This window comes from Macrotis lagotis, chromosome 3 (genome assembly GCF_037893015.1).
Source record: "Macrotis lagotis isolate mMagLag1 chromosome 3, bilby.v1.9.chrom.fasta, whole genome shotgun sequence".
Classification (NCBI taxonomy): domain Eukaryota; kingdom Metazoa; phylum Chordata; class Mammalia; order Peramelemorphia; family Peramelidae; genus Macrotis; species Macrotis lagotis.
Window position 1 is genome coordinate 280,383,472 of NC_133660.1, and position 14,236 is coordinate 280,397,707.

The 14,236-nt window shown below is 51.3% G+C and overlaps 1 protein-coding gene across 1 annotated transcript in view; it reads right to left on the reverse strand.

Annotated features, from left to right (window-relative positions):
- Nucleotides 1-1,552: 1,552 nt before the first annotated feature.
- TPCN2 (two pore segment channel 2) overlaps nt 1,553-14,236 on the reverse strand; it is a 29,425-nt gene continuing 16,741 nt past the window's right edge. Inside the window, exons 16-25 of the mRNA XM_074230880.1 lie at nt 13,568-13,696; nt 12,707-12,756; nt 9,981-10,080; nt 9,190-9,261; nt 8,054-8,130; nt 6,502-6,583; nt 6,333-6,415; nt 5,627-5,708; nt 4,414-4,508; nt 1,553-3,727 (exon numbers count right to left, since the gene is read on the reverse strand). Coding sequence (XP_074086981.1) covers nt 3,649-3,727; nt 4,414-4,508; nt 5,627-5,708; nt 6,333-6,415; nt 6,502-6,583; nt 8,054-8,130; nt 9,190-9,261; nt 9,981-10,080; nt 12,707-12,756; nt 13,568-13,696 — 849 coding nt within the window. The 3' untranslated portion in view covers nt 1,553-3,648. The remainder of the gene's footprint in view (nt 3,728-4,413; nt 4,509-5,626; nt 5,709-6,332; nt 6,416-6,501; nt 6,584-8,053; nt 8,131-9,189; nt 9,262-9,980; nt 10,081-12,706; nt 12,757-13,567; nt 13,697-14,236) is intronic.

Here is a 14,236-nt window from a genome sequence, read left to right on the forward strand (position 1 = left end):
TATGTCCCTGAGAAGCCGGTGCTATTATCTCCATGGCATTGATGAAGAAATTGAGGCAGACAGAGGCAATGACTTCCCCAGAGTCACCCAAATGTCTGAGGCAGGATTTGAACTCGGATCTCCCTGATTTCAGGACTGTTGGATGGATGGATGGATGGATTAGACTGTCTCAATGGGACCTTCCATCTCTGATACCATGAACTTAGAAGTCATTTCACCCCCTTTGGGTTTCAACTTCCTCATGTGGAAAAGAAAGTAGCTGAATAAAATTTGAGGGTTTTTTTTTAACATTTTTCTGGGTCCTGAATAAGTCTGGTGAAACCAGGGTTTCCTTCTCAGAATCATGTTTTTAAAAAGAAGCCGGATTCTTCTGACGGCCAATTACCAGAATTTTTTTTTAAATCATGGACCCATCCAAATCTGAGGCTGGGACTCTGTACATGCCTTCATTGGCCTGGGAGTTGAAGCCGAGTGGTCAGTGGGATCTGACAAGGGTTCCAGGCTTGGAGGTCCCCTTGCTGCTGTTGGCCAGACTGGATGTGGGGGTGAAGAGATGGCATGGTCTTGGACTGGCTCAGATCTGATCCACAGATAGTGAAGCCACCTCAGAGAGTCGAGTGCAGTCCCAGGTATCTCTTAGAACCTACCGGGGGGGCAGCTAGGTGATAAATGCAGTCAGGCCCTGGAGTCAGGAGGACCTGAATTCAAATGTGACCTCAGACTCCTAATAATGACCTAGCTGTGTGACCTTGGCCAAGTCACTTAACCCCGTTGCCTTCCAAAAACTAAAAAAAAAAAAAAAAAGCCTGCCAGGGCTCCAGGCTCTTATTTCTACAGTTTCCCAAGAGGGTCAGAATAACCCAGACTCCCAGACCAAGCAGAGCAAGACACAGGCCAGCAAAACTCCAAAGATATTGGGACCCAGGTGGGGAGCAGGATGCAGAGGAATCACACATCAAGGTTTCCAATTGTGGAGGGAATAAAAAGTAGGAGAAAGGCCAGGCTTGCAGTTCAAATCCAGTCTCAGCCACATGAGCCACATGAGCCAGGATAGGTCTCATGAACCATACAGCACCAGATGACCCATACAAAGGGTCAGTAAACCTTAAAGTGACATATAAATGGGAGCCATTGGCATGTTGTTGCTGAGGGGAGTCTGGCTCCACCTGACCTAGACCCAAGGCCCTCCAGGTCCCTTCCAGCTCAGAGATCCTGGGTCTCTGGGGGAAGGGGACTTCAACTCAAAGCCCCAGGTTATTTTCAGCTTTGAAAATTGAGGCAGAAGATAAAGAGAAGTTGCACCCCCCTGCCCCAGCCTGCTCCCCACAACTGGGCTTGCTGGGCTCAGAGGGAAGGAGCTGCCTCCTCTTCCCATTTCATCTGTTAGCACTAAGTAGACTGCTTGTCTGGCTGGGTTGGCCACCAGAGGGACAAGGAGATGCCAGAGGCCTGGACACCATCCCTACCCTCCAGGAGTTTCAAGGGCATCGTCCAAAGCAGCCAGGACACCCCAGGACCACTGCCCAACAGCCCCAGGACCACTGCCCAACAGCCCAAACTCTAACTGAGCACACCCACCAAGGACATAGTCAACCAATCTCTCTCTCTCTCTCTCTCTCTCTCCTCTAGAAAAGACAATATGGACAATGAGCTGAGCCCAGAATTAAGTAGCAGAGGAGACTGGACCACAGAATCACAGACATTTGAGTATTATTTTTTCCCATTTAATCAAAATGGACGCAGTTCAACATTGAGGGTTCTAGGTGGGAGACATGGTCCACATTGGGTTTGTTAGGATTTGTGGTGAATGTTGGAATGTTGATTCTCTTTTATATCCTTTTTTAAAAATCCATGTCAAGTCTCTGTCCCCCAGGGAGCAGTTTGAAAGTGGGGGTGGTCCCTTTGACACGACGAGAAGCCCCCCACCTGCTGCAGAGGAGTGGACAAATGCTGAGGTGAAGAGCCGGGGACCTCATACCAGCAATGACTCAATTCCCTTATAGATTTGCTCCCTGATGACTTCTCCTTCTACCCTCCACCATCATTCTCCCCTCCCTCTCTTCTACTTCCTCCCTGCTGCTGCCACTACCCAACACTCAACATTCCTCAGGTCACATAAAGGAGAACGGCTGGGGTCACAGAGAAATAAAAGCACAACAGGTTTGACACCAAAAGAACTCAAATGCATCCGGCTCCTCCACCTGCATTTTGCTGAGGAGGCGAGGGGCTACGGATGCTGAATGGGAGGCACCAGGGAACAAAATGACCACACTAACTGATTTCCCTTAAGTGTTCTTCCTTGTTACAAAGGCGTGTTTGCTGGGGACGAGGGGGCATTGCCAAGAGGCAGAAGGAATGGGTGGCCCCTTTTGAGTGGCAGGAGGGAGGGTTTCCAAAGCAGATAATGACCACTTTTCCCTTTCTTTTCTTTCTCATGATTTTTTTCCCTTAGATCTAATTCTTCTTTCACAATATGACTAATATGGAAATATCTTAACCACGATTGTGTCCAGATTGTTTGCTACCATGGGGGTAGGGAGGGAGGAAGAAAAACGTGGTCAAAAACTGGGGAAAGGGTGCATGGCATTGAAAAAATAAAATAAAATGGAGCAGGGGAAAGGATATGGCTCCATGGGGACAAGGAAGGAATGGTTTTCCTATGAGTCCTTCACTAGAGGTGTTTAACTCCTGCCCCTTCAGGTCCTAGGAGCCAAGGGGCCAAGGATCTCTGGGTTCCTCACACCTCCCAACCCCATGGATTGTTTCCAAGAAGGAAAAAGGCTCAGGACAGACAGGGAGGGGTCCATAAGAGCCACCCGAGAAAACACAACCAACACATCAGACTTACTTTGACATCAGATTTGATCTCACTTAGCACACAGTAGGGCAGGAAAGCAAGGGGAGGGAAGAGCATCAATTCCAATCCATGGTCACATTGACCCATGTGGAATCCCCATGAAATTCCCTGCTGCCATCTAGGATGCCAAGTAGCTAATCAGCACAGGCAGGGCCATGCCCAGCTCCCAAGCACAGCTACCATGGCAGCAAGCTAAGGAGAGATGTGGAAGAAGCCTTCCATGGGAGGGTCCAAGAGAGAAACCCCCGCCAACATGTCCCCAGAGTCCCCATCCTTTGACTGGCCCTTTCCTCGAGTCACCATTGTTTTAAAATAGGCACAACATGACTGGCATCATCATTCAGGTTAAAAAAAAATCTGGTTCATCTGCATAGAAAATGCCCAGGACCCCCCCAGAGCCCCCCAAGGCACTGTCAAAGATCACCCATGGATGCAGCATCTCCCCCATTGCACTCCTAAAGGCTTGAGAAGTAAAAAACAACAGGGTTATCTTAATGGCCTAGACACCCACCAGCAGCAGAGGACATGGGGCTCCTGGTCAATGGGCATCCAGAGCCAAAGTCCACACAAACGTTATGTTGTCAGCAGTCTGAGCAGCACAGGGCAGTGATTCCTCCTTCCACAGATGGGCGCGAGTGGTTTGCGAAATGAAGATAATTCTAATGTAGAGAACCCTGTCCTCTTTCTCCTTCCCAAGACCCCACAGAAGGCATCAGAGACCATGACGCCCCTCCACAGGTCATCCGGTAGGTCCATACCCGGGCTGAGGACGTGGGCAGGGGACACCTCTGTCACCTGCAGAGGTGGAGGTGGGGATGCTGTATCAACTTCTCCACCAACTCTTCTTCCGTTGGCTCTTCCAAGACATCCCTGCAGAAGAGACAGCGAGAGATAGACACCGGTCCCCAGAAGGCAAGGCCATCTGCAAGATGGAGAACCAGTCGAGCCATCATCAAATGATCCCGGCCTGGGTTGGGGGCTGGGACTAGAGAGACATCAGGGTGATGGTTCCTAACCCCAAAGAGTTCTTCAACAGACTGTTGGGCAAGTTTGGCCCAAGGGTCCCCACAGAAGAACCTCTGGCTGCAGATGAGCAGGGAGAGACTGAGTTACTCAATAATCCCATGGAAGCTAAGCCCCCTGAGGGCCGGCTCTAGAAGAGGGGTTTCTGCCACCCCAGAGACCTTGACCGATCATTCTCCAATGCCCAGCACATAGTAGGCATTTTATAAATGTTGAATGATCCCCTGGCCAGCCAAAGGGAAGGACAATTCCCACTTTCCCTCAGAACAAGCTAGTTCTTGAGCTTCCTCTACCCTTGCACTCTTGACTCCAAAGGAGATCAGAGTCAGAGGCAAAGAAAGATGGTAAGTTCAGTGGTCAGAGACCCACCAGGTTTGTGGTGAGAGACTTTCCATTTGGGTGCCCACCACCCAAAGAAAGGCATCTCTCCCTACCCCACAGGTGTGTGTTGGCTGCCTGATCTCTTGGCTTTCCAAAGAGATCAGGCAGCCAACACACAAGCCCCCACCCCCCCCAGTCCCCATCCCACCTACCTAAACATAAGCTCCACCGTCATCTGGTATGAAGTCTGGCTTGCCCCGGCGACAGGCTGCTGCTGGCCTCGGCGGTCCCACTTGTGAATGAAATTCTACAGGAGGGGAGAGAAGGAGGAGGGGTCTATACCTGACCCAAGGTGAACAGGGACCAGCCTTCCTGTCTGACTCATCCTCCCACACCGCCCTTCAGGACTACTGACTTTCACCCTGGCTGGTGAAAAGGAGCTGCAGATGTCCATTTGGAATTGGAAAAGACTGAAAGGTCTTCTAGTCTAACCGTCCTCCCCCCATTACAGATGAGGAAACTGAGGCCCTTTCTTCCCCTTCTCTCCCAGGTGTTATCCTAAGGCTCCCGCTTGGGCTTGGAGGAAGCAGATGGAAGACCCAGTGAGGGGTTTTCCCTCCCCCCATCCTCCACCTGGCAACAGCCAGCATAGATTCATGTCATACGTCACGCCTCTGTCCCCCTCCCCAAGATTCTTCCAAGCCTCAGACTGCAGGGACTCACTTGAAACTGTGAAAGGGTTTCCCAGGGTCACAAAGCTCAAATATGTCAGAGGCAGGATTGGAACCCAGAGCTCTGGATGCCAATGCAAAACCATGTGCACAAAACCATGCCATTACATACATGTACAAGTGTGCCCATAGACACATGAAAAAATATGGGTTTTTTAACATTTCTTTTCATTCCTTTATTGTCCCAGCTCTTCTCCATTCCCCATTTTGATTGTTCCCCGATCATTACTACGAGGCAGTTTGGGGGATACTGAAGGGGAGACGGGGGGCCAATATTGGGTTCAAAACAGTAAATAGCAAGGGGAGAGCACCAGCAGAGTACTGAGTTTAAGGGGCCATGGTGTGGTAAGGAAAAGTGCAAAATGTATAGAGCTGAGGGAAGCAGGGCAGCGCAGTGGGCAGAGCTGCCCCAGGTTTTGGACATCTTCTGGTGAGGAGGCCCTGGCTGGTCCCTTCACTTCTCAGTGCCCTGTCAGAGATTCTCTAAGGTGAGTTATCTCCAGGGAGGGGTTCCTCCACAGAAACTCCCCACTCCAAGGCAATCCCAGGACAGATGCTCCCAAGAAGGACCTTGAGGCACACTGAGAATCAGTAATGGTGGGTTACAAGGGTCAGACATGGAGGAAAGAGAGTGCTCGGAGTGATCGGTAACAAGGGTGAAGTGGGAATCAGAGGTGGCTGTCACCGCCCCTACCTCCAGAATCAGAGCCACAAAGAGGTTCATCCAGATGACCGAGGACACCAGCCACCAGGCCACGAAGTAAAGCTTCGACCACCTGTGGGTAAGAGGATGCCACACTTGCTGGGACCCCACCCACAATCTCACAAGCACAGACCGGTCACCCTTCACCCGGCAGCATGTCCATGTCCTCAGTCATGCCCCTGCCTCCGCAGAGTCAATTCTAGCCTAGATGTCCTGACTCCAGGCTAGCAGGGTCCTCTGGGATGTTGGGTCCATCCCCTACCTCCAGAGACAGGGAGCTCACCACCTGCTCTGAGGATCGAGAGTTCTTCCAGTTTCCACACCTCTTCTTGACTATCATTCCCCACCCCACCCCACCCCTGTTAGGAGCTAAGCAGAACAAAGCTAATCCCCCACCCAGGTCCCTCTGGGGGGTCCACAGTCCCCTCCTCCAGTCTCATTTCCTTCTGCTCACTCTGACAGTCCCTGGTCCCCTTCCCCATCTCAGGATCCCTTCCAACTTGCCATCTTTCCCCAAATATGGCCTCCAGACTGCTCTGATGGGGTTCAAATCCAACTCTAACACCAAGCTCCCTCTTTAAAAAGATGACAAGGAAGAAAATGGGCCAAGTGGGAACTCAAACCAAGGGGGGGAACAGGGAGCAGCATGGGTGGCCCCTCCCTTGCCTCTTCCCCAAGCCCCGAACCCTCCACTTACGGGCTGGAGTACCGCGTGTACGCGTCCAAGAAGACCTGCCAGTTGTTGACGACCATCACATCCCAGAGAGTGACCAGAGCAGCCTAGGGACAGATGGTGGCAGGGGCGGTGAAGAGGAGGATGGGGGGGCAGGGCACAAGGGGACGGGGCGGGGCGGGATGGGACTCACCGCAAAGTCATCAAAGTTATTGGGCCAGTACTCCAGCTGCTCAAAGGAACCACATGGCATGGTGCTGTTGGGATAGGCGAGGCTGAGGAAACACAGACAGTGAACACCAAGACCAGCGTGGAGTTCAGGGGGTATCACCAGGAGCAAGAAAGACCTGGATTCAAATTCTGCCCCTGGTCCTTGCCGACTGTGTGACCTGGCCCACAGACTCATCACAGTCCTAACTCGCAGCGTCTGCGCCTCCTTTCAAGGGCTGTCAAAGTCATTGTTGAGCTTGTGGACCCCTGAGGTCCGTCTCTGCCAGAAATGCTTCACAAGCTCCAGGCCGCCTCCCCTCCCCGAGGCCACTGCAGACTGCTGGACCAGCCTGGGTCCTGGTTCTCCTCTGGGGTCAAAGGGAACAAGGCCAACAGGCTAGCCCGTCAGGTACCTCAAAGAGAAGGGTCAGGCCTCACCCCAGCTCCTCACTTCCCCAAGGACGTCAACCCTTCCATGACAGAATGAACCGGCTGCTCTGCTCCAGAGCCCTCCCAGGTGATCTGGGGGTCCTCAGGCCCTGGACTACACCCTCTGCAGGATGCTTTCCTACTACCTTTCCCTCCCATGACACTACACATTTGCCATGTTGTTTCCTTCATGAGAATGGAAGCCATCTCAGAAGGGCAGCAGCCAGCACATGCGCAGGAAACAGAACGCTGGACCATCACCTCCTAGGCGGGAGAAGATCTCCCCCAAGGCAGCCCCAAGATCAAGTGCAAAACGGTGGAGGCCACAAATGGCCAAGGGGGATGTGAAAGCGCCAAGAAAGGCCCAGCACCAGGGACAGGGACAAGTGCAGAGGCCAGGGTGAACACACACACACACACACACACACACACACACACATACACACACCCCATATACACACAATACATATACACACACTACACACAGACACACACTACACACACATACTCACAGTAAACACACACTATACACACAGATACACTCACACACACATGAAATCACACACACATACCCACACACCCACACACACACGCATGCACACACACCATACACACACTACATATACACACTACACACAGACACATACTACACACATACTCACAGTAAACACACACTATACACACAGATACACTCACACACACATGAAATCACACACATACCCACACCCCCCACACACACCATAACACACTACATATACACACACTACACACAGACACATACTACACACACATACTCACAGTAAACACACACTATACACACAGATACACTCACACACACATGAAATCACACACATACCCACACCCCCCACACACACCATAACACACTACATATACACACACTACACACAGACACATACTACACACACATACTCACAGTAAACACACACTATACACACAGATACACTCACACACACATGAAATCACACACACATACCCACACCCTACATACACACACGCGCACGCACACACACACACACACACACACACACACACACACACACACCAAATCCCCAAACCCTCCCCCTCCCTCCCCATGGTGGGCTAACCTGTTGTTTCCTGGGGGAGCTCTAATGGCTCCTTGGAACAGGCCGATCCCAATAATGGCAAAGACATAGTAAACCACCTAGATGGGAAAACGCCAGAAGGGTTTTCAGGCAGCTTTTACAGAAATACATTTTAAAGAGGACAGTGATCAGAGGCTCAGAGCTGACAGGGGCCTTTTCCAACCCTGACTTTTTATCGACTGGGAAACTGAGACCCTGGGATATTAAGAGGGTCCAAGGACAGGTTTTCTGACTCCAAAGTCAGGGCAGCCCTTGAATAGATGAGTTTTCTGCCCAGTTGATTTTATCCCTGCCCAAGAGTTAAATATGAGGCACAGATTTAGGGAAGGCTGCTGGGCTCTGTGGTGGAAGGGAGGGGATGAGGAAAGTCTCAAGCTTTCGCTCCACGTTGGATCCCAGGACATCCCATGTCCCTCCAGAAAGGGAACTTTGCTCATCCTGATTGAGCCTTTCAGTCAGTGGCCACCAGGTGGCATCAGATGAGAGACAAAAGAGGCCTGAGCCAGGGGGAGCCCAAGCTGCCCCTGGCCCCACCGTCTCTTCCAGGCCCACCCACTGCAACACCAGGAGCCACTGTTTCATCAGTATAAAAATGTCTCCATCTCTGAGATGCCTATAATGTGGGGAAAGGAGTCAGGATCTGGGTTCAAATCTCATCTCTGTGTAACCCGGGGCAAAGTACTTGAAATGGGCCTCAGTTTCCTCCTTTGAAAGAGTAAATACTGGTCTGAAGAGTCTCTGAGGTCCCTTCCCAGTCTGGAACAATGAACCTATGATCTCGAGATGGCAGTCGTAAATGCCCCCCCAAAATGGCCATGACCTGGGAGTGTTTAGACCAAAGTGGGCTTCCATCATTGGATTTTTTAAAAATGAAACAAGTGCTGCCAAAGGAGCAAAGTCAAAAGGAGTCCTAGAGGGCTAGGCTGGAGGAAGGCAGATCCTCCCCCATTCAGCCAGTTGACCTTCCTTGGAGCCTGCAAAGGAGCCGATGTGGTTTCTGTCCCGGCTTTGAAACATCCCCCACACGTACCCCCCCATGCCCCCAGGGAGCCTCTCCACAACCAAAGTCACGGACACCCAGGGGACAAGCTCAAGGGAACAGGAAGGGCCTGACTCACCACCAGGATCCCCGCAAAGGCTCTCATGTTTCTGACCAAGTCCAAGAGAGTCCCGGCCACCAAGGACATCAGCTAAAAAAAGAGAACCCAGTCCATTTGCCTTCAGAGACACAGCCGCCTCCTCTGAGCTGCAACAGCTAGGAAGGCTGGAGCCTGTCGCTGCTGAGCAGGAGGGCCCTGCTGGCCTTGGGATCTGGCCTGTCTGTTCAGCAGCCCCCACAGCACCTGCCCACCTGCCCTCAGGGGAGGGTCCCCCTCGGCCAGGGGCTTTCTGTGCCCTGGGACTATGGGACCTGGCATCCCCAGGGAGACAGGGCTGGGGCAACTGGTCTTTCTTAACTGTTTTTCTTTCTCACAAAAGAAGTTGGATGGGGGGGGGGGGGGGATAGAGAAGCCAAAAACGAGATATGAAAATGATTGCTATTCACAGCAAAGGACGCTGATGACACCTTCACAAAAACTACTAATGGCAGCGCCCCTCCTTGACAGCTCTCCCCAAGTATAAGATGAACGAAGGCTGAATTGGACAGGGTCCCCTCAAGAGGCCGAGGCTGGGCTAGCCGAGGGGGTTCCCATGAGCCTTCAGGGCCCGTTTCTAGAATCAATCCAACTTCATGTCCGTGCTCCTCCCAGTATGTCTACTTAACCCAGGGATACCCCATGAGTCAGCCCAGCCCAGGGACACTACCATTAGTCTGCCTGGCCCCGGACAGGGCTCCCCATGTTACTTCGGGCAGAGGAGCCAAAATGCAGACAAACCACCCCACACACACCCTGCCCCACCCACTGACCTTCATGTTTGGGATGATCCTTAAGAACCGAAACACAATGAACATATTCACCAGCCTGGCCATGTCCCACAGAGACAAGAGGCCCAGCATCTCAGGCTTCCTATGAGACACAGTGGGGAGAGAGAGAGAGAGAGAGAGAGAGGCTGAAGAGGCCGGGCTCAGGAACTTGGGAGCTATTTGGCAGACCTAGAGAGAGGGAGGGGCAGAGCCAGACCAGGAAGAAGCTTAGGCATGAGAACTCCCAAGAGAGTGGGATCCTTGGTCAGTCAGAGCCAGTCCTCAGGCCCAGACCTCCACTCAAGGCAGCCCCTCCAACAGATCTACCATGGTGAGGCTGCCTCAGCTTAATCCTCTCCAGAAAGAAATGTTTCTAAAACTGGATCAGACAGAAGTGGAAATGTCACCACCATGATAACTTCCAAGCCACTTACTTAAATTCTGCATTAGACCATAAGCTCTCCAAGGGCAGTGACTGGTTTGTTGCCTTTGTGTCCCCAGAACATTGTCTGATGCTGGTCTAGCTCCAACATGAATAAGCCCCCACAGTATCCCCAATAATGAGCCATCTAGCATCCTCCCCAGGGATGGGGAGCTCACCACCATCAGAGGGAGGCCTGTTCTACTTTTAGACAACCCGAATTCTCAGGAAGTTTGGGGGGTTTTTTGACATCAGGAAATGCCACGTGTCTATCACTTCCTCCCAAGTGCTGACCTCTGGGAGAAACAGAACAATACATCCTTGAAGCACCTTGCTCGCCCACCCACCCACCCATCCCTTCTCCATTTCCCTTCTTCATTCAACCGTGGCACAAGCTTGAGGCTTCTGACTAGCCTGGGTTCACCCTCTAGGCTTCAGCCAGTTTCCCCTTCCTAGAAGGTGGTGCCCGACCTTGGACACAGGCCTTGGGCCAGGGTCTGACTGAGGCGGAGGATCAGCTGACCACCTCATGCCCTTATGCCTCCCTCAAACACAGTTTATACTGGCTGCTCCCAGGTCAGTCTGGTGACCTTGAGCCAAGGACAGAATATTCACTCACTGCCTGCCGTGGACCTTACGATGCCAAGCCACTCTTGTTTTGTCCGGCCAAGGCCATTAGATAAGAGGAATGGTCACTCTGAGCGGGGCATCTAGCAGAATCAGCCTTCAAATGATTGAGAAGTTCAAGGCTGGGCCAGTGGGCCCCCCTTCCCACTGTTCACAGGCCAAGCTTAGCAAGATGATAGCCGACATGGTGGCAGAAGCCACAAGCACCAGACCGAAGGTGGTAGGCCGTTCACCAGGCAGTGGGGCCACTCATGCATCAGGGCGCGCTAAGGGAGAGTCCGGGTCAGACAACTGCTGGGCTCCTCCAGACCACAAAGGCTGGGAGACTCTGAAAACGCTTCCTGTTGGAATCCACTATATTCTTCCTACAAAGAGCATAAAACAGGAGCCAGACACAGGTAGGAGGAAAGAAGCTGTCTGGCTCAGGCAGAAGGACCCGAGTTCAAATCTAGGCTCAAATCCTCACTGGCTGTGTGACCCTAAGCCAGTCACCTACCCTCCTGTTGCTTCAGTTTCTTCCTCTGAGGAGCTTTCAAGTTCTTTGAACCCAAGATCATCGATAAGACTTGTAATCAGACACAAAAATGAAGCATCTCTTATGACCCCTCACCCACTGAGGCAGAGAAGCCAGAATGGCAGGAAGAACTGGGTTCAAATCCTGACTCAGGCACTTATTTTCTTTGTGATGCTGGGCAAATCATTTTAAACTCTGAGCCTCAGTTCCCTCATCTATAAAATGAGGATGGCAAGAGCCCCAGGGGCAGAGAAGTCATCCAAAGGGCACTCAACACACAGGCTCCTACAATCATTGTTAATGTTGGTATTCTTTGTCCGTGGATTCTTCTCACCTTGTTCAATGAAGTTCAAACCCAGAGTCCTGAGACAAAGGTTTTTCCTGCCAAGTCTTTATGTTATTTTATTCTTTCACTATTTTTTGCTAGGCAATGGGGTTAAGTGAATTGTCCAAGGCCACACAGCTAGGCAATGATTAAGTGTCTGAGGCTGGATTTGAACTCAGGTCCTCCTGACTCCAGGGCTGGTGCTCTATCCACTGTGCCACCTAGCCGCCCCTATTCTTTCATTTTTAATGTTCTGCAAACAATAATGCTGGGAGATTTAGACCAGAGCTTTTGTTGTTAGATAATTATCATTTTCGTTATTGTTATTATTACTATTACTATCTTTATTATCCTCTTTCCATTCAAATGTAATCAATCCCCAGGAGCTCATCTTAGAGAGGAAGAAACTGAGGCACAGTGGTAGGAGAGATCTGAGATCCCAGAGCTGGAACCTAGGCAGCAAATAACCCTCCTAGTCTAAGGGGAGCCCGTGCTACCCAAAGCAGTTTATCCAAGCCGGTAGCAGAATCATTCTTTCTAGCCACACGCGTAAACACGGCAAGACTTCAAGTCCTCAGTGGGAGGACGATGAGCTGCCAACAACACCTGATGGGGAGCCAGTCCATCTTACCTTGGCTCTGCAAAGCCAGCTCCACGCCCATAGCTCTGAGGACCCTACTCTGAACAAGTTGGGGGAGAGGGAGCCCCCATCTTAACAGGGCTCAGGCACCAGCTCAACCCCATATCATCTGTAGGACCCAAGCAAGCAGGATCCTGGAGAGGGCCAGGGAAGAAGGGGGCACCCTCTGCCAATCTAGTACCATCCTACTCAGGTCACCTACCAGCCCGGATGAGGAAATCGGTACACAGCAAGAGTGGAGATCTCCAAAACCTTTAATTACAAAAGAGAAGAAGGCATTGCTACAATATGCTAAGCTGGGTCTGGAGAATGAAAAAACTCACAGCATCCAATCAACTGCCCCAAAGAAGGGCCTCCTTGGAAGGCTTCTGTCTCTAAAAGGCTCCCTCTACTAGGAGAAAGAGGGCTCTAATCCTGGAAAGGGGCTATTAAGGAACCAGGGGAATAGAGAACAAGGAGGGAACCCCAGGAAGTAAGGACACAGTCCGAGGTATGCCCACTTCCTAGTGACCATAAGAAGATATTCCAATGACAGCGCAACCTTTGGCTCAATGAATCAATGGTCACTCAGGTCAAGGCATGGCAGTGTTAAAGCCTTTATCAATGGAAGCTAGGAATGGCACTTTCCCTCTGGAGAAAAGGCTGACAAGTCTTCCTGGGCCAGCCAAGGCTGTTGTACCCACTCCCAGGTCAAGAAGGCAGAGTCGAGTCAAATTAGGAGTCAGCTTTGGGAGGGTGGGGCCAGCACCATGCAAGGACCAAGATAAAAAGATGGCATACTCTCAGCTTGCCACTGCTGGGGGATGCCCAGCCTGCCCACCTGCCTATCGCACCACTTCTTTGGAAAAGGAGCTCCCAATCTCTGCCAGATGTGCCTTCCCTCCCCTGGTTCAGCCACAAGCTTCTTGGATCACCAAGGGGGCAATCAATGGGGAACCTCACTAGCTGTAGTGTCCATCTTTGGTCCTTTGGGGAAGACTGAGGCCAACCACCAGGAGGCTATGACCCACAGATGCTCAGGTCTGCCTCCCTCCCTCCCTATCCCTATGTCGATAACTGTTACCAGCAGGATCAAGGTGAGGATTCCATCAAAGATGTTGCTGAAGAAGGAGATATAACCTTTCAGACCCAATGCAAACACCTTCAGTAGCATCTCCAACATGTAGTAGAGTATGAAGAAGCAATTCAGGACCTTGGAGACACAAAATGGGAAAATCCCAGTCAGTGAAGCCACTAGGAGACATCCTGAGGTGCCTCAAATAGATGGACAGATGGTCAAACTGGGCCCAAGGACTCCAGGGGACCAGGGAAAGGGGGGGGGTGCCTGGTGACCACATGGGCCTCAGTGTTTTTAAAGATGAGGACCCAGATCTGCTATCAAGAAGCCTCTAAGTAAGAGTCAGTGCATGATTAGCATCCATCAATCTCCAATAATACTCAATAAAGAGTATTAGTCTAGAGTCAGAAAATGGGAATTCTAATCTCAACCTTGACTTATTGCCTGTGTCTCCTTGGCTAAGTCACATAACCTGCCTCCATAGGTCCAAGTTTCCTCAACTTTAAAATTAAATGCCAGATGATCCCTGACTTCTCTTTCAGCCCCTAGACAAAAGCTATATGAGTCCATTAAGCACTTTTGGATGATATTGAATCTCAAATAGCAAACGAAAGGATCCCATGTCATTCCCCAGGTACTCCCTTCCCCCACCCCCCCAAAAAATTCCCTCCTAGG